Genomic DNA, 19992 nt, shown 5'->3' with positions numbered 1-19992 from the left:
TTAGAAGTAATGGTGGTAGTAACACTAGTAGTAGTAGTAATGGAAGTAGTAGTGGCAATAGCCGTAGCTGTAGAATTAGTTGTTTTAGGACTACTTCTAGTAGTAATAGTTGTAGCAGTAGTTGTAGAAGAAATATAAGTATTAGTAGAAGAAGCAGTAATACTTTTTTGTTCTAATTGTGGTAGTAAAAAAAGTAGCAGCAATTCTATTAGTACTAGGAGTAGTAATAGCAGCAGTAGCAGCAGTAGCAGTAGTAGTAGAAGTAAAAGCAGTGGTATTAATAGTAAAAGTAGTTCTAATAATTCTAGTACCATTAGCATTAACAGTAGTAGTAACAGTAGTAGAAGGAGTAGTAGTAGTTTTAGCAGTAGCAGGAGTATAATAAGTTGCCCTAGTACTAGTGATAGTAGTAATAGTATTACCAGTATTTGTAGTAAAGTTGCTGTAGTAGTACTACTTTTAGTATTAGCAGCAATAGTAGTATAAGTAGTTGTATTAATACTACTAGTAGTAATAGAAGTGGTAGTATAAGTTTGTTTCAAGCAAAGTTTGAGCAGGTGTAAATGCAGGTATCAGATCTGAGTCATTTTTAAGAGCAGATAAAAGCAGGTGGTCTGAAAAATCAGATATCGGCAACAAATCAGAATTTGGCATCAAGACTTGTGGTGTAAGTCCAGCCTCTGTCTTCCAGGTCGCAGGTTGTGTGAACTCTTAAAATACTTAAATTTGTATTTTGTCTGCTCGTATTTTTCTTCAAAGCAATTTCCAAGAGTATAACTGCAAAACTAAGACGCTCACCTTTTGAAAACATGATTGACTGCCAAGCTGAGCACATTATTCGTCACACTTTCAATGCTTTCTGTTTGTGAGTCATCTGAACTTTCCACACAGAAAGCTCTCTTGTTGATGGCTGAAGTTTTTAAACACTCAACAAACGACATTTTTCCAACAACATCTTTATTTATCTGGAAGCCTTTCTGTCATACTCGCATCGGTAAGATTTCGTCCAGAGAAATCCCATCTTGGGAGACTTGTGTTTTCAGAGATGTTTCGTCGTTGAGTTGCATAAGTGTCTCAGCTGTGGGAGGAGTGGGCTGTGAAGCCTCTGATTAAAACTGCCACTCATGTATATTTTCATGTAATGCCAGCCTCTTGTGGGTGAAATCAAAATATTCCTGAGAAACCTGCTCATGGATGTGTGAAGGTCACAGGAACAGTTTGATATTAAAGTCCACTGCTGTTAGTGTCTGCCGAGTATGGCTGTGATTTAGTGGGCAGGATTTATTACTCTGGAGAAGAAATATATTTTTGGAAATCATTTTGTCCCATGGCTGGTCTCATCAGGTTGTCCTCTCTTTTGACTGGACAAGAGTCACCCAGTCTGACTTTTCCTGGAAAGACAGATCAGTCACTAGGTGGGTTTCCATTATCCTTCAAATTGCGCAAATTGAAATTGCGGATTAAGGTACGCCTAATGGAAACACATCAGTTTAGATAATGGTGTTAATGTTCTGTTAATGTTTTTGTTTTGGCTTTCTGCAGCACATTTCCTCATTTTACAGCCTCCTCCCGTGTTCGTGTTTTTTGTTATTTTCGGATGGATCTTCAAATCTGCATTGTGTCTGAAGCTGCAGCACGTTTCTCCTGACAGAAATGCAATAATAACCGGGACGCTCTCTCCTCTGGTCTCTCTCGGGTCGAAATCAAGCTGCTCAGCTTAGTGCTCCCCCTAGAGGCCTGGAGGACTTATATTGTGTGGACTGGATTTGTTATGTTTTTCTGATGTTTTTGGGGTATGTTCGTTTGTGACTTTGTGTGTTTGTTGTTTTTGTTATTTTGGATTTCTGCAGAATTTTATTTTTTCATTTTCAGCTTCTTTCTGTTTACTATTTATTTTGGATTTTCATAGGTTTTTGAATCTGCATTGTTTCTGAGGCCGCAGCATGTTTCTCCTAATGGAAATGTTTTGGGTCATTGCAGACTAATAGAAACATTATGATTCATTTGGAGTCGTGTCTGTATCCACCTGATGAGCGCAACCCCAATATTCACTCTCCTTTTAGCTCTGGTTTGGTCTCAACCAGCTCCTACAAATATATCTGGCTCTTTAGCTGCTCAATGCTCCACTTTACTCAGCAGTTCACTTGGTTTTTGTCGGTCAGCTGTTCTGGGCAGGTGGTGTGCAGTGAGTTTATCAGTTTCCTGAAAACAGCTGCCTGCTGAAGAGAGTCCCGAGACAACAACCGTGGGCTGAAAAGGCCAAAAAGCTCATTAGAGTTGCAGAGTTGGCACAAATTTCCCGCGTGTTCACCAGTGTGATGACAGCACAGTAATTAGATTCATTGTTTTTAAAGGAAATAGTGATTTGTGGAGTTTTTAGGCGACACAAGGGACATCAAATTTAAGGTAGATTCACATTTTTCTGTCTTGTTTCTTTCTCCGACTCCGATGCTCTGAATAAAAACTGACAGCTCGCCAAGCAGTGTGTGAGTAAGAGATCATTTTTCATATGTGTCCTTTCTCCCCCCCCCCCTCCCCAGGTGTGATTATTGTGCCCAGTGCCGGTGTTGGCATCGTACTGGGAGGCTACATCATCAAGAAGCTGAAGCTGGGCGCTCGCGAGTCGGCCAAGCTGGCGATGATCTGCAGCGGCGTCTCCCTGCTCTGCTTCTCCACGCTGTTCATCGTGGGCTGCGAGAGCATCAACCTGGGAGGAATCAACATCCCCTACACCACCGGGTGAGGAGGGGGAACTGAGAGGGCGAAATTCGGGGAAGTGGGTGGGCTGTCATGCATCACCTCATGACGATGAAGAACGCGTCACTGCAGCGTCATGGAGCTCTGTTTAGTGTTTTTATCTGAACTGAAGATTTATGCTTCGGGTCGAGTGTTTGTGTGTGTGGTTTCTGCAGTGATGTGATAGTGGAGGACGGAGGGAAGCAGCCAAAACACACTTTATGAGAGAAGGAAGGTAGAAATAAAGACAGGACAGAACAAGCAGACAGAAGTGACTGTGGAGGAAGAGTTTAAAAAAAAACACCCACAAAGAAAAAACAGAATGATGAAAGAGAAAAAGCCGGGCGGAGAGAGAGACGGAGCCTTGGTGACCGTTGTGACAACATCTCAACACATAAGTACTGTTTCCTCTGTCGGCCTTATTCTCCGTCTTGTATTGATCCAGTTAACCCTTCGGGCCCGCTTCAATATTGCACACACTTATATCGCTCAAAATGCACTTTCAAAATCAAGCTTTAAAAAATATTATACAATATTCTTATTGTCTACTTTCTAATCATAAATATCAACTATACATTAATAATCAGAATTTTAACCCCTTAAATTTTAGGTTTTTGTCATGATGCCACTATATTTTTTAGATGGAAAAAAACAAAAATGAATTATTTTCAATATACTACATGGAAAGTAGATAAAAAAAAAGAATTATGATCACAGCCTGGGATATGTCAGCAACATTGACTGTGACAGGTCACCTAGTGGAAATAGCATGTATTTCCTCCATATGCCAAATATGGTCAAAATGACCTCATCAGGTGGAAAATAGTCAAAATGACAAATTCAGAGTCAAAAGCCCAGAATGACACCCAGAAATAATACAAGTCCTGTTTTTCTGCTCTGATGGCTGTGGGATCAAACATTTGAAAGGAGCATTTTAACAGTGTATTTAGATTTGGACACACACACACACACACACACACACACACACACACACACATATACAATTTTTCACAGTCTCATGCAGCAAAGGTCTTAAATTGTCATACATTTGAGTAGTAACAGAAAAGGCAAATACATAACTACAAATAAACCATATCATTGATTTTTGGCATAAATACATAGAAATGATGGTCGACCATTAACATCCACTAAAGACTGCCGATTTTTTTTTTTGTGACTGTCAAACTATCAAATTTCAAATCTTAAAACTCCAACCATCTGTCATTTTTTTATCGTTTTGATGGACAAAACAGATTTTTTTTTGGCACAGATTTATGATGTCTGCATTTTTTAATGACCTCCCTTGCGTCCGTCCTCTCAGGTCTCAATCGGGGTCTTTGAAAGCTTTCACGTCTATGAGAGACAGCCGTTTGCTGACTGCAGTTTGGCCTTTCTCGTATGAAATCATTTCCCGGTGTGACGGAGTCACTGGTAGTTTTTATCGGCCCATCTGTGGCCGACGTCGGGGAGGAAGCGAGTGTTCAGGATAACAGATAGCGAGCCAGTAAATGGAGGCGTTTTCTTTTGGACGCAGCGTCCCTGAGAGCGATTACATGGCAACGATGGAAAACGTCCAAGGACAGCTTGGAAGAGACGATCTCTGGCTGACTGCCTCATTTTTTTCTCTCTCGTGTTTCTTTTTATTTATTTCGGTCTGTCTGTCCTTTTTGCCCTCTCTGTCCTCATCTTTCGTTCTGTTTCTCAAATGCTCTTTTTGTTATCTTTTTCATTTCCTCTCCTTTCAAAATCCGCTTTGTCTCTTTTGTCTTTTTCTCCTCTCATCCTCGTTCATCATTCTTCCTCCTTCTCCTAGTCTGCTTTTTTCATCCTCCTTTTCTTTTCAATTTGCTTTTTCCTTCCTTTTTTTTATACTTTCATCCTCGTCTCTTCTCTTTTTGTGTCCTCGTCATTGTCCTCTTTCTTCCTGTCTTTTCTGTCCTCCTCCATCACTTTATTTCTCCTTCCAATCCTTTTTTTCTGCCAAATCTTCACTCATTTCCTGTTTTATTGTCCATCTCATTTTTTTTCGCCAATTCTTTTGCTTCTTTTTGTTTTTTGCGCCTCTTTGACAGCTGTGTTTGGAGGAATTATATTTTCATGGTGTCTATCTGTCCGTCCTCATGTCGCTTTCTTGTGAACGTGATTTCTCAAAACGTCGTTGGCACAAACGTCGCACGTGGACTCAACGATGAACTTGTTAGATTTTGTCCTTCTCTTTCTTTTTCACACGATATCTCAAGAACGAGGAAATTTACTAAATTTGGCTCAAACATCCACTTTAAGTCAAAGATTAACTGATTTTGTGCGTAAAGGTCACTGTGACCTCACAAAACATGTTTTTTTGGCCGTAACTTAAGAATGAAAACGCTAATGACAAAATTTCACACAAATGTCTAATAAGATAAATTTATGAAGCGATGACATTTTATTTCCAAAATGTCACAAACACCAATGTGACGTCACAATGTTTTCTGACCATTATTCAGCATCAGATTATCAAACTGTGACACTAATCTTAAAATTTAGAGATCTTTGTGCTGCCAGGGGGAAGATGTGTGTGAAACATTCATCTTTTGGAAAAAATATTTAACTTAATGTTTCCTATTAACTTCCCCTGAAGTCTTCGCTACATATTTTATACAAGTCTGTACGTACACGGACGTGAACTGCAGCTTGGCTGGTTGGAAGTGGCGTAAAAGCGTGAGGCGGTAATCATAGTTTTTAAAGAAACGGACTCGTGACGTTGCAGTTGACGTTTTTCCTCCAGTCTTTAATGTCCACGGGCCTCAAAGAACCAGAAATATTTCATCAAAACTGTTTATCTTTTTTCAGTCAGGAGAGTTTCGTGTCTATTTAACTTTCAGTCACCTCAAACTGACCTCACACACAGAAAATAACCCCAATTAACTCCAAACTCTAAAAATAAAAAGAGTTTTAAAATTCAAACCCTAAAGAGCTGCTGTGATTTCTCTCCGCAGACCGACTCTCACCATGACCCAGAGGAACCTGACCGGGGGTTGTAACGTGAACTGCGGCTGTAAAATCCACGAGTACGCTCCGGTCTGTGGCTCTGACGGCATCACCTACTTTAACCCCTGCCTGGCCGGCTGCAGCAGCGTGGCCAACGACAGCACCGGGGTGAGTGGCAGGATGATGCAGTTTGACATCGATAAAAAGCTGAAAAGAACACCAAACTTTTACACATCAGATGTTTCTATGCTGGTTTAAAAACTGTGATAAAAGCTGAGAAACGAAGTCTGATATTCTTTAACATCTTAACCCTTTAAAGCCGTGAGAAAAGTGTTAATGGAAAAAAGAAAAAAGGAAAAAGTATATTTTTAATTATCATAATTACATAAACATTATGGTACAAATTATTTTAATAATTAAAGTTTTCTAGTTATTTCCAAGTTATGATTGCTTTAATTTTTTTTATGTTTTATTTCTTTTTTTTCTGATTTCTGGCTCATTTTTAGGTCATTTCTTCTTTCATTGCTCATTGCCTTATTCCTTTATATTTGACAGAAATCGGGCTAATTTGCTCAGGTCTCGAAGAGTAAATAGAACTGGAGATTGTTGAAAAACTGTGATTTCGTTTGAGGTTTGCAGTCGTTTTGATGATGATTCGTCATACATTTCCAGATCCGTAACTACTCAGACTGCGCCTGCGTCCAGAGCCGGCAGGTCATCACGCCGTCGTCCAGCGGTCCGGGCAGCAACCAGCTGCAGCTCGTCATCGTCAAAACCTACCTGAACGAGAACGGCTACGCCGTGTCGGGGAAGTGCGACCGCACCTGCAGCACCCTCATCCCCTTCCTCATCTTCCTCTTCATCGTCACGCTCATCACCGCCTGCGCCCAGCCCTCCGCCATCATCGTCACCCTCAGGTACGACCCTCTAACCAGCGATTCTCAATCTTTATCCAACAGTTTAAAATATCTCCTCAGCCCTGACCAGCGCAAAACTGTGACCTGTGTGTGTGTGTGTGTGTGTGTGTGTGTGTGTGTGTGTGTGTGTGTGTGTGGTTTTGCAGGTCTGTAGCGGAGCAGGAGAGGCCGTTCGCTCTGGGAATGCAGTTTGTTCTCCTCAGGACTCTCGGTGAGTGAAACTTCTTTAATCTGTTCACGGCGACAGCAGAGTTTGGTCGTCGGTATTTTATCCGGAGTCGTTTTTTCTGCACAGAAGAGTCTAAATGAGACGGCAGAATATCAGCGTCGTTATCTGAGGACTCGTATCGGTGCAGAGAGGAGCGTCAGCTAATTGCATTGATTGTAAATGCACTGCACACTCTGTAACTGCTGACCGCGGAGCTGATCGAGCGTCAGGAAATGAGATGTTGTCTGTTTGATGCCTCGACGTCGCCGTTCTTCTAAATACGGAGCGAGGAGATAAATTGGACTTGATACGCGGGACGTTCAGAAAGCTGCTGTCAGGACGAATCAGTCAGAAAAGAAACAAACTGGGAGTTTGTAAGACGCGTGCATTAACCAGACAGGGAGGGGAAATAACAAAATATGCTCTGCATTATGGGAAATGTAGGATGCAGCCAGGATTTTATCTTTGGCTATGATTTTGACCTTTGATCTTTTTTTTTTTTATCGGTTCTCGTAAGTACGGCAGCTGTCCCGATGTGTGCTGCTCAGCCACTGAAGATGATTTATGCTTTAGATTTTCTTAGTTTTCTTCACATTCGGTGGTATTTTCTGTGCTCATGGGTTTTCTTTCTGTCCCTTTTTTCTCTCCCTCAAATCCTCTTTTGGTATTTTTACCCTTTTCTTTTCTCTCTTCCACTTCTTCTTCTTTCTTTTCGCTCTTTTCTTCCTCTTCTACTTTACCCTCTCTCTTCTTTCTTTCCTCCCTGCTCTCTCTTTCCTCTCATCCCTCTCCTGCACTCAGCCTACATCCCGACCCCCATTTACTTCGGCGCCGTCATCGACACCACCTGCATGTTGTGGCAGCAGGACTGCGGCGTCCACGGCTCCTGCTGGGAGTACGACGTCACCTCGCTGCGTTTCGTCTACTTCGGCCTCGCCGCCAGCCTCAAGTTCTTCGGCTTCCTCTTCATCTTCCTCACCTGGTACTCCATCAAGTACAAGGAGGAGCGTGTTGAGCGCTGGCTGAAGCGCCACCTGTCGCCCGTCGACACCGTGGGCAGCCTCGTTTGCCACCCGGGCGGCCACAAGGGCCACGCCCGCACTCGCTCCTGCCCTGTCAACATCCCCCGAACCGACCCCAACGCTCTGCCTGCCAACGCGCCGCCGCGTGCCGGCCCCCTCAACCGCGGCGTCAGCACCCAGAGTTGCCCCGGCAACGAGCTTAAAGCAATAACTCCTCCCCCTGCAGCCGCGCCGTCACCTGCAGCCGCGCCTGCACCCACGCCGGCCCGTTCTCTGGAACACGTTTCAGTCCGAGTCTGAGTTTCAGAACGGGAGGGGGGGCGACGAGGCAGGTTTCACTGACGTTTTATTCTGAAATCCAGTCCGCTGGATTTTAGCCGCCGTCAGAGGCGGCAGTCACCAGGTCCTGCTCTCATCACAACTCTCGTGAAACACTCAAACTGGCTTTTCTGTTTTGTCTGCACCACCATCCATCAGCTGGGGGTCCTGGTCCATTCAGGGGCTCCAGGTCTGCGGTGGACTGATGAAAAGTTCGGGGTCCCTCCGACACCAAAAATCTGCTTGGTTGGTGAAAACGCTGAAAGCAGCTGGGTGTTTTCTTTGTGATGCATCAGCCGGCGCAGCAGGCGGACAAAAGCTGCGGGAGGAGAGTTCATCGCTAACACCCCCCCCCCCCTCCCCCCCACCGTCACCTCGGCAACATGTGCCTTCTGCCACCACGGTCCTCACATGTACAGTCAGCGTCGAACACACGGACACACTGGACGCCCCTCAGACTGTGAGAAGAAGAGTCACCTGAACAGATACCTCAGCGCCGCCAATCCTCCCGCTTCCCCTTCGCCTCACGTCTGCGTGCTTCTTACCCTCATTTATGTTTTTATTTCTCCGCCGTCGTGCGAGCGATTTATGTTTTCTGGCATATCAGCGCTCTCACGGAACAAAAAATAAAAAAAACCTACGGAAATGTGATACACTGCAACTAAGTGTAAAGAACTGGAAACCGATGGCATGGTGCTATGTGAAAAACAATGTTTAGTGTCCATTTTTTTTTGTTTTTTTCTGTCTTTTTTGGTTTTTTAGGGTTAAAAAAACTTGAACCCAACTGGACAGCTGGACAGGTCACTGGGCTAAGCAGCTTGGCATGCACAGAATGCATTCCTGCCCGATGCAAGGCCTTTTGTTGCTCCCCTGACACAATGACACGTAGTATTACCGCTGGAAGTCGGATTGTTTGGCTTGTGCCAGCTCCATACAATGCAGCCATACATCCCGGCTCTCGCCCTCCTGACTTGGCACCCTGATAAGTGGTTTAACCTGAAAAGAACAGGATCAGCGTTTTGTTTTTTTGACCGCGTTCCTGGCCGTCGAGTCTCCGGGGATCCTCCGCACGTCTGGAAGAAAACGGAAAAGGAAAAAACAAAACTATCCTCGGAGGAGATTTTCAAAACCGGACCGGGAAAGCGCTCTGGCATTTTGACACGCTGTGTTTCTGACTCACCACAATCATCCACGTTTGTACCGAACACGTAGGCAGACAAGTAGTCGACCATCACGTAGAGGTCGTAGCGTAGTCGTCTTTTCTTCGTCAGCTCCGGAAATGAAAGTTGTTGGCGAATTTGGATGGAAAGTTCGTTTCTTGCTCTGCGTCCTGTTGGTTTATTTTTACTCTGTAGTCCCAAAAATGTATGAGTACATGATATACATGCAGGTTCAAGTGTGGAAAGTAAGTTTTTTTTTATCCAAAAATCTACGGTAAAATAATTCTTTAAAATGAATCAATTAATTTTCTCAATCTAAAAAAAAATAATTAAAATAGCGGCAAAAATGCAAATCATAATTTTTGTCTTCAAATGTCGTATTTTGTTTAACACAGAATTAAAAAAAAAAAATCCAAAACTCGAAAAAAAAGCAGCAAACGCTCACATTTGGGAAGCGGTTACTTTAAATTTTTCGAGAAATGACTTAAACATGTTAAATAAATTAGATCGTTTAGCAGTTTCGACCCTGTAGTTGATGTAGTTAATGTGCAGATTAATCTTTGCTGCATTCATCAAGCAATTATTAATCTTTAAAAAAAATAAAAAGAATAATCTTCATCTGATCAGGTAGTTTGAGTTTATTACTGAGCTCTAAAAACTTCTGTTAGCCCCCAAAGATCTTAAAGTTGATGTATTTTTGTCTTAATAATTAAGTTAAGAGGTTAATAATCTGTGGGAACAAGTTAGCTCTTATCTTGTTCCCACGAGCTCTGATCAGGCCCCAAAAATCAGGCCCGACCCGTCACAGTTAAAGTCCATAAATCCTCCATCAGGAAACTTCAAAAAGGAGAAATTAAACCACATAAATTCAGATGATTTTCAAAGTAAAATATTTCAGTGCTATGAATTTATCGTGTTTCAATTTTAACATTTCACAGTTGGAAAACTTGATTCCTCTGTGGCTAAAAAAATGAAATACTCTGGAAATTCATGACATTTTAAAGGGTTAGTCCGCAGCGTGTCTGAGCTGTAAGAACTGCAGTTACACAGCATGCACCTTTCACACTTAAAGCAGTATTATTTCCTAAAAAGTGGCCTCCTCGCCAGTGACAGTGTGAAATCGTAATGTTTGGGACGGTCCTGCTGCCTGTGGAGGTTCGGTCAGTGGATACGTGTGTGTGTGTGTGTGTGTGTGTGTGTGTGTGTGTGTGTGTGTGTGTGTGTGTGTGTGTGTGTGTGTGTGTGTGTGTGTGTGTGTGTGGACGCAGTGTTGGTGAGATGTCGGTCGCTGTCCTCTGAGGACACCTGCTGGTTAGATGAGGAACAGCATGCAGAGGCAGGAAAACGTCACGGTTCAGATCAGGACAAAAGACGGAGAGGACAGATATTTGTTCGACTGAAAAATAGTCAGTACTTTTACATTCGGGACTTTTGAGTTTACGATTACAGTTTTCACCATCAGTGAATCAGCGGTTTGTTCTCTGGATTCATGGTTTACAGTTTTGGGGAGGAAAAGGCCAGTTACAGTGTCCTAAAGCTCAAGTTCATGTCTTTTAAAATGTCCCCTTTTTTGGGGGGGGTTTAGTGCAAACATTAGTCAAAAACTCCCAAATTGTTAACCCTTTGAAACCTGGATTAACATCAGTTTTCTTTTGCTGCGTTCAGATGCCTTTCACAAGCTGTTTAACCCTTTGAAACCGGAGCAGTTTGGTTTGATGTGTTAAAAAAAGGAAAAAAAAAAAAAAAAACACGAAGCAAAAAAAAATACCAACTTTGGAAGAAACAAATTTTTTTTTAAAAATCAGTAAAATGTGACATAAAAAGTAGGAAAATCAGAAATCAGTATTTATAATAGTAATAATACATTTGTTATTTTAAAATTATGTTATAGAAAATAAATATGAATATAGGTTTAAGATATATTTTAGCACTTTTTGGGGTCATTTGTGCTAATTACGTACACAGTTTTTTTGTCTTGTCTTGATAAGTTGCTCAGGTCTCAAAGGGTTAAATCTACAATCACAGCAGAGAGAAGCAACAAAATGTTCATCAGAGAAGCTAAAACCAGTAATAGATTACATATTTTAACTCAAGTTCAGACTGCAAACCCAGCAGCTCATCTGTTAACATAAACTGCCTTTTAAAAGCAGCTTTTGGAGGTTTTTGGAGGTTTTTGAAGGTATTTAAACTTTGAACTCTGAGCTAATTTCTTTCAAAAACATGGAGAAAAAAGATAATGAGCAACTTGGTAAGAAATGTTCCACAAATTGCAAGAGATTAGTAGATTTAGGAAATGATTTTTTTAAAAAGCAAGGGGAAAAATGTAAAAGCTAGAATCAGAATTAAATATTTAAAATTATGTTACACAGGTATATTTTTAAGCTCTTCATGCAGGTCATTTCTTTATTTTTTATATGGAGACTTTTTTCTTTTTTTAAATTTTCAGTTAATTTTCTTGCACTTTTTACTAGTTTCTTGCTAATTTCTGGGGTAATTTCTTCTTTATATCTCATTGCCTTTTTCCCATGATTTTCAAATAAATCAATTTGATCAGGTTTCAAAGGGTTAAAAGGGAACTTTATCTGGTTAAAAACGGTCGAGGTTAACCTGTTTAACTCACTGCAGTCCATCAAAAATCAGATCACACTTTTATTTCACAGTTTTAAAATCAAACAGAATCAATATAGATATTTAGGAGGATTAATATTGTTAACAAAGACATTAATAAAATCTTCAAAATGACCTCACAGCTGCTTGAAGATGAGTGTTTTAGGATTTTGTGAAAATCTTCAAAACAGAGTTAAGTGTTGACAGGTGACCTGTCGGCCTTTTGGGACTTTGAAAGGGTAATTTTTTTTAGTTCAGAGATCTGAAATATGAAAACGAATTCAACACGAGAGGCCGAAACTGGAGCTGACAGGTTTCAAGTCTCGTATTGTTTTGTGTTTTGTGTGTGTGTATCTAGATTTATTTTTAGGAAGACAAATTAAAGGGGGAAGACGATAAATAAATGGTCAGACGCACGCTGTTTAAGAGAAAAGTCTGAGGGACACAACAGAAAACGATAAATAAAAAAAGGGGGAATGTAGTCGGTGATCGCCTGCCAGAAAGCAGCGAGGAAGAAAACTTGACGCATGGTTTCAGTACGTCGCACAGTAGAGACAGTAGACTAGAGTAGAAACACGCAACACAACATTCCATTTTCATGTAAAGCGATAAAACCGACGGATACAAAACACAACCAACTCCAGTGTGGATCTGTGTAGTGTTAGAAACTCATCCACCCACGTCCCGTTTTTATTTTATTTCCGTGCCTGCGTTTCTCTTTCGAACTGCTGTTTGTTTGTGTGACGCTCCTGATCAGCTGGTGTCTCAAATCACAAACGACGCTGAGAGGATGAAATGTTGAAAGCGACTCTGTTCATCTTCCTTTTTCATTCAATAACAGAAGCTGCTGTAAAAGTTTTCTTAAATTTAATTTAATTTTGTGAAAATATTATAATTGGACATGCTGGTTTTAAATAAGTTTCTTAAAGTTCAAATATGTAAGATTTAGTGCCATCTGGTGGTGAGGATTGCAGATTGCAACCAGCTGAAACTTCTCCTGGTTAAAATTCCTTCAGTTTTTAAAATGTTCAGGTTTTTTTTTTTCTAAGAGGTAAATTATCCACAGAGCTTTCTTATTCTTCAAAACAAATACACTCAGTGATTTATCTCTTTAACATCTGGATCAGCATCAGTTTTCATGAGCTGCACCAAGGCGTCTTTGACAAGCATTTCAACCTCTGAAACCTGAGAACATTAGTTTAATTTCTTTCCATAACAATACAAAAAAAATAAAAATTCCAATACTATGCCACAAATTACAAAGAAAAAAGGAAAAGGTGACAAAACGATGACAATGAAAAATTCCCAGAAAACTATTTTCTTTGTATAATTATCTTTAGAATTCTTTTTTATAATTATGAGTATTAATGATAATAATAATAATAACAATAATTAGTTTTTTTTCTTCTTTTAATTAAAATAAGGTCATATTTTGTGTTTATTTACCTGCTACATTAATGTCCTGATTTCAGACTTGGTGGCTCAAACGAAACATTTCTGCAACCTGAAAAAAAAAAAAAAAAACGCAAGATTTTTTGACTAAATTTGTGATTTTAGCTGATTTAAGGACCCAATGTGTCATGAAACTCAGTGACTGATGCAGTTAAATGATGCTGGAAACCATCAGATTTACAGTAAGTCGAGCAGGTGCTCTCAGTATTTCATCCTCATTTCTCTGAATCCACTGAGATCTGTGGGCACCAGCTCCAGGATTTTACAGCGTCACGCATTTTTATCCTCCTTTCACCTCCTCTTTGGGACTAAGGAGTCGTTTACCTCCACATGTCGTGCCGTCGTTTCATGTAGTAATGTGGCATCATTTCCAGACTGTGACTACAGACAGACTCTGAGCTCCTTCAGGCAGATGTAGTTTAGATTGTTCTCAGTTTACTTGCTTCTTTTCTTTTTTCTTTTTTTTTAAGAAAAAAAATCTGTATTGTATTTATTTCAAAGGACAGTGTTTTTGACTGACTGAAAGGCTACACTGATTAGAGGCAAAATGTAGATTTGTGGACACACTGTTTACAAATGCCTTGCATACTTGACTTCTGTCAATAAAAAATGTGAAAAAATAATAAAACAGTATTACAGAAACTACGGGTTAGTGGGTGTGTTTTGTATATAAATGTCTGTTATGTTTTTATGTCTGAAAATTTTCATTAAAAAAGAAATAGTACGGTATGTTGCCCAAAACAAATGTTAAAAAAGAAGACATTATGACATTAAAATTGTTCATAAAAAGTAATAGTATACTATGCAATAAAAACTAATTTAAAAATTCAGAAAATATCCCAAAAATGGCTGAAAATGACATGTTATGGCTTGAAGGGACGTCATAATATACAAAATGGAATCACAGGCCAAAAACGTCATAATTTAGCATGTTGAAAAAATGGCCAAAACATCGCATTATATACAATGGCGAAAAGTGTCAAATTTTGACCCGTCCCAAAAATGATTGAAAATATCATAATATACCTTGTAAACGTGTGTCATTGTATACACCGTGGAAACACAGGCCAAAAAAGGCCAAAAATGTCATAATTTAGCATCTCGAAAAAAATGGCCAAAAATCGCATACTTTGCTATAACAAAAAATGTCAAATTTTGACCCGTCCCACAAATGGCTGAAAATGGCATATTATAGCTCGTGGAGATGCAACATAGTATACAAAGTGAAAACAAAGACCAAAAAAGTGAAAAAAAAAAAAAGATCATTTAGCATGTTGGAAAAATTGGGAAAATTCGCATACTATACTATGGCGAAAATGTGAAATATTGACCCATTCTAAAAATGCCTGAAAATGACATATTATAGCTTGTAGAGACGCAACGTAGTATACAAAGTGGAAACAAAGACCAAAAAAGTTTTTTAAAAAAATGATAATTTAGCATGTTGGAAAAATTGGGAAATATTCGCATACTATACTATGGCGAAAATGTCAACTTTTGACCCGTTCTGAAAAATGCCTGAAAATTACATATTATAGCTTGTAGAGACACAACATAGTATACAAAGTGGAAACAAAGACCAAAAAAGTCCAAAAAAATGATCATTTAGCAGGTTGGAAAAATTGGGAAAAATTGGGAAAAATTCGCATACTATACTATGGCGAAAATGTCAAATTTTGACCCGTTCTAAAAATGCCTGAAAATGACATATTCTAGCTTGCAGAGACTCAACATAGTATATAAAGTGGAAACAATGGCCCAAAAAGGCTTAAAATGTAATAATTTAGGATGGTGAATAAATGGGGAAAAACTCGCATACTATACTTAGTCAAAATGTCAAATTTTGACCCGTTCTAAAAATGCCTGAAAATGACATATTATAGCTAGTAGAGATGCAACATAGTATACAAAGTAGAAACAAAAACCAAAAAAGGCTTAAAATGTCATAATTTAGGATGGTGAAAAAATGGGGAAAAAATCGCATACTATACTATATTATAGACATATTATAGCTTGTAGAGACGCAAAATATTATATAAAGTGGAAACAATGGCCCAAAAAAGTTTAAAAAATCATAATTTAGCATGTTGGAAAAATTGGGAAAAAATCGCATACTGTACTATGGCGAAAATGTCAAATTTTGACCCGTCCCAAACATGCCTGAAAATGACATATTATAGCTTCTTGAGAAGCAACATAGTATACAAAGTAGAAAGAAACACCAAAAAAGTCCCAAAAAATGATCATTTCGCAGGTTGGAAAAATTGGGAAAAATTCGCATACTATACTATGGCGAAAATGTCAAATTTTGACCCGTTCTAAAAATGCCTGAAAATGACATATTATAGCTTGTAGAGACGCAAAATATTATATAAAGTGGAAACAATGGCCCAAAAATGCTTGAAAAATCATAATTTAGCATGGTGAAAAAATGGGGAAAAATTCGCATACTATACTATGGCAAAAATGTCAAATTTTGACCCGTTCTAAAAATGCCTGAAAATGACATATTATAGCTCGTAGAGATGCAACATAGTCTACAAAGTGGAAATAAGAAGCAAAAAAGGCTTAAAATGTCATAATTTAGCATGTTGAAAAAATTGCCAAAAATCGCATACTATACTATGGCGAAAATGTCAAATTGTGACCCGTTCCAAAAATGGCGGAAAATGACATATTAGAGCTTGTAGAGACGCAAAATATTATATAAAGCGGAAACAATGGCCCAAAAAAGCTTAAAAAATCATAATTTAGCATGTTGGAAAAATGGGGAAAAATTCGCTATACTATACTATGGCGAAAATGTCAAATTTTGACCCATTCTAAAAATGCCTGAAAATGACATATTCTAGCTTGCAGAGACTCAACATAGTATATAATGTGGAAACACTGGCCCAAAAAGGCTTAAAATTTAATAATTTAGCATGTTGACAAAATGGGAAAAAATCGCATACTATACTATGGCGAAAATGTCAAATTTTGACCCATCCCAAACATGCCTGAAAATGACATATTATGGCTTGTCGAGACGCAAAATAGTCTACAAAGTGGAAACAAAGACCAAAAAAGTCCAAAAAAATTATCTTTAGCAAGTTGGAAAAATTGGGAAAAATTCGCATACTATACTATGGCGAAAATGTCAAATTTTGACCCGTTCTAAAAATGCCTGAAAATTACATATTATAGCTTGTAGAGACGCAAAATAGTCTACAAAGTGTAAATAAGAACCAAAAAACGCTTAAAATGTAATAATTTAGTATGTTGAAAAAATTGGGAAAAAATCGCATACTATACTATGGCGAAAATGTCAAATTTTGACCCATTCTAAAAATGCCTGAAAATGACATATTCTAGCATGCAGAGACTCAACATAGTATATATAGTGGAAACAATGGCCCAAAAAGGCTTAAAATGTAATAATTTAGCATGTTGAAAAAATGGGAAAAAATCACATACTATACTATGGCGAAAATGTCAAATTTTGACCCGTTCTAAAAATGCCTGAAAATGACATATTATAGCTTGTAGACACGCAACATAGTATACAAAGTGGAAGCAAAGACCAAAAAGGCTTAAAATGTAATAATTTAGGATGGTGAATAAATGGGGAAAAAATCGCATACTATACTATGGCGAAAATGTCAAATTTTGACCCGTTCTAAAAATGCCTGAAAATGACATATTATAGCTTGTAGAGATGCAACATAGTATACAAAGTAGAAACAAAGACCAAAAAAGGCTTAAAATGTCATAATTTAGGATGGTGAAAAAATGGGGAAAAAATCGCATACTATACTATGGCGAAAATGTCAAATTTTGACCCATTCTAAAAATGCCTGAAAATGACATATTATAGCTCGTAGAGATGCAACATAGTCTACAAAGTGGAAATAAGAAGCAAAAAAGGCTTAAAATGTCATAATTTAGCATGTTGAAAAAATTGCCAAAAATCGCATACTATACTATGGCGAAAATGTCAAATTTTGACCCGTCCCAAAAATACCTGAAAATGACATATTATAGCTTGTAGAGATGCAAAATATTATATAAAGTGGAAACAATGGCCCAAAAAGGCTTAAAAAATCATAATTTAGCATGTTGGAAAAATTGGGAAAAATTCGCATACTATACTATGGCGAAAATGTCAAATTTTTACCCGTTGTAAAAATGCCTGAAAATGACATATTCTAGCTTGCAGAGACTCAACATAGTATATAAAGTGGAAACACTGGCCCAAAAAGGCTTAAAATTTAATAATTTAGCATGTTGACAAAATGTGAAAAAATCGCATACTATACTATGGCGAAAATGTCAAATTTTGACCCATCCCAAACATGCCTGAAAATGACATATTATGGCTTGTCGAGACGCAAAATAGTCTACAAAGTGGAAACAAAGACCAAAAAAGTCCAAAAATATGATCTTTAGCAAGTTGGAAAAATTGGGAAAAATTCGCATACTATACTATGGCGAAAATGTCAAATTTTGACCCGTTCTAAAAATGCCTGAAAATTACATATTATAGCTCGTAGAGACGCAAAATAGTCTACAAAGTGTAAATAAGAACCAAAAAACGCTTAAAATGTAATAATTTAGTATGTTGAAAAAATTGGGAAAAATTCGCATACTATACTATGGCGAAAATGTCAAATTTTGACCTGTTCTAAAAATGCCTGAAAATGACATATTATAGCTTGTAGAGATGCAAAATATTATATAAAGTGGAAACAATGGCCCAAAAAAGCTTAAAAATCATAATTTAGGATGGTGAAAAAATGGGGAAAAAATCGCATACTATACTATGGCGAAAATGTCAAATTTTGACCCGTTCTAAAAATGCCTGAAAATGACATATTCAAGCTTGCAGAGACTCAACATAGTATATATAGTGGAAACAATGGCCCAAAAAGGCTTAAAATGTAATAATTTAGCATGTTGAAAAAATGGGGAAAAATCGCATACTATACTATGGCGAAAATGTCAAATTTTGACCCGTCCCAAACATGCCTGAAAATGACATATTATAGCTAGTTGAGACGCAACATAGTATACAAAGTAGAAAGAAACACCAAAAAAGTCCCAAAAAATGATAATTTCGCAGGTTGGAAAAATTGGGAAAAATTCGCATACTATACTATGGCGAAAATGTCAAATTTTGACCCGTTCTAAAAATGCCTGAAAATGACATATTCTAGCTTGCAGAGACTCAACATAGTATATAAAGTGGAAACAATGGCCCAAAAAGGCTTAAAATGTAATAATTTAGGATGGTGAAAAAATGGGGAAAAAATCGCATACTATACTATGGCGAAAATGTCAAATTTTGACCCGTTCTAAAAATGGCTGAAAATGACATATTCTAGCTTGTAGACACGCAACATAGTATACAAAGTAGAAACAAAGACCAAAAAGGCTTAAAATGTCATAATTTAGGATGGTGAAAAAATGGGGAAAAAATCGCATACTATACTATGGCGAAAATGTCAAATTTTGACCCGTCCCAAAAATACCTGAAAATGACATATTATAGCTTGTAGAGATGCAAAATATTATATAAAGTGGAAACAATGGCCCAAAAAAGCTTAAAAAATCATAATTTAGCATGTTGGAAAAATTGGGAAAAATCGCATACTATACTATAGCGAAAATGTCAAATTTTGACCCGTTCTAAAAATGCCTGAAAATGACATATTATAGCTCGTAGAGATGCAACATAGTCTACAAAGTGGAAATAAGAAGCAAAAAAGGCTTAAAATGTCATAATTTAGCATGTTGAAAAAATTGCCAAAAATCGCATACTATACTATGGCGAAAATGTCAAATTTTGACCCGTCCCAAAAATACCTGAAAATGACATATTATAGCTTGTAGAGATGCAAAATATTATATAAAGTGGAAACAATGGCCCAAAAAAGGCTTAAAATGTCATAATTTAGCATGTTGAAAAAATTGGCAAAAATCGCATACTATACTATGGCGAAAATGTCAAATTTTTACCCGTTGTAAAATGCCTGAAAATGACATATTCTAGCTTGCAGAGACTCAACATAGTATATAAAGTGGAAACACTGGCCCAAAAAGGCTTAAAATTTAATAATTTAGCATGTTGAAAAAATGTGAAAAAAATACATACTATACTATGGCGAAAATGTCAAATTTTGACCCATCCCAAACATGCCTGAAAATGACATATTATGGCTTGTCGAGACGCAAAATAGTCTACAAAGTGGAAACAAAGACCAAAAAAGTCCAAAAATATGATCTTTAGCAAGTTGGAAAAATTGGGAAAAATTCGCATACTATACTATGGCGAAAATGTCAAATTTTGACCCGTTCTAAAAATGCCTGAAAATTACATATTATAGCTCGTAGAGACGCAAAATAGTCTACAAAGTGTAAATAAGAACCAAAAAACGCTTAAAATGTAATAATTTAGTATGTTGAAAAAATTGGGAAAAATTCGCATACTATACTATGGCGAAAATGTCAAATTTTGACCTGTTCTAAAATGCCTGAAAATGACATATTATAGCTTGTAGAGATGCAAAATATTATATAAAGTGGAAACAATGGCCCAAAAAAGCTTAAAAAATCATAATTTA

General features: G+C 38.0%; 1 protein-coding gene across 3 annotated transcripts in view; it reads left to right on the top strand.

The window, feature by feature from the left end:
* The window catches only part of LOC121950930 (solute carrier organic anion transporter family member 5A1-like), a 75585-nt gene that overhangs the window by 24679 nt on the left and 30914 nt on the right, over positions 1-19992 (top strand). Inside the window, exons 6-10 of one of the 3 annotated variants that reach the window (XM_088085909.1) lie at positions 2541-2739; positions 5715-5874; positions 6379-6623; positions 6770-6834; positions 8934-14035. In XM_088085909.1, the coding sequence (XP_087942035.1) occupies positions 2541-2739; positions 5715-5874; positions 6379-6623; positions 6770-6834; positions 8934-9154 (890 nt within the window). In that variant the 3' untranslated portion in view covers positions 9155-14035. Of the gene's footprint in view, positions 1-2540; positions 2740-5714; positions 5875-6378; positions 6624-6769; positions 6835-7632; positions 14036-19992 lie in introns of those variants that run through there. The other 2 variants (XM_042497062.2, XR_006106364.2) reach the window with 2 other exon arrangements.

The sequence above is a fragment of the Plectropomus leopardus genome, chromosome 12 (assembly GCF_026936395.1).
Source record: "Plectropomus leopardus strain MGB_pleo_1.0 chromosome 12, ASM2693639v1, whole genome shotgun sequence".
In the NCBI taxonomy this organism is placed as follows: Eukaryota; Metazoa; Chordata; class Actinopteri; order Perciformes; family Serranidae; genus Plectropomus; species Plectropomus leopardus.
This window is presented reverse-complemented; position numbering and strand designations above follow the sequence as displayed.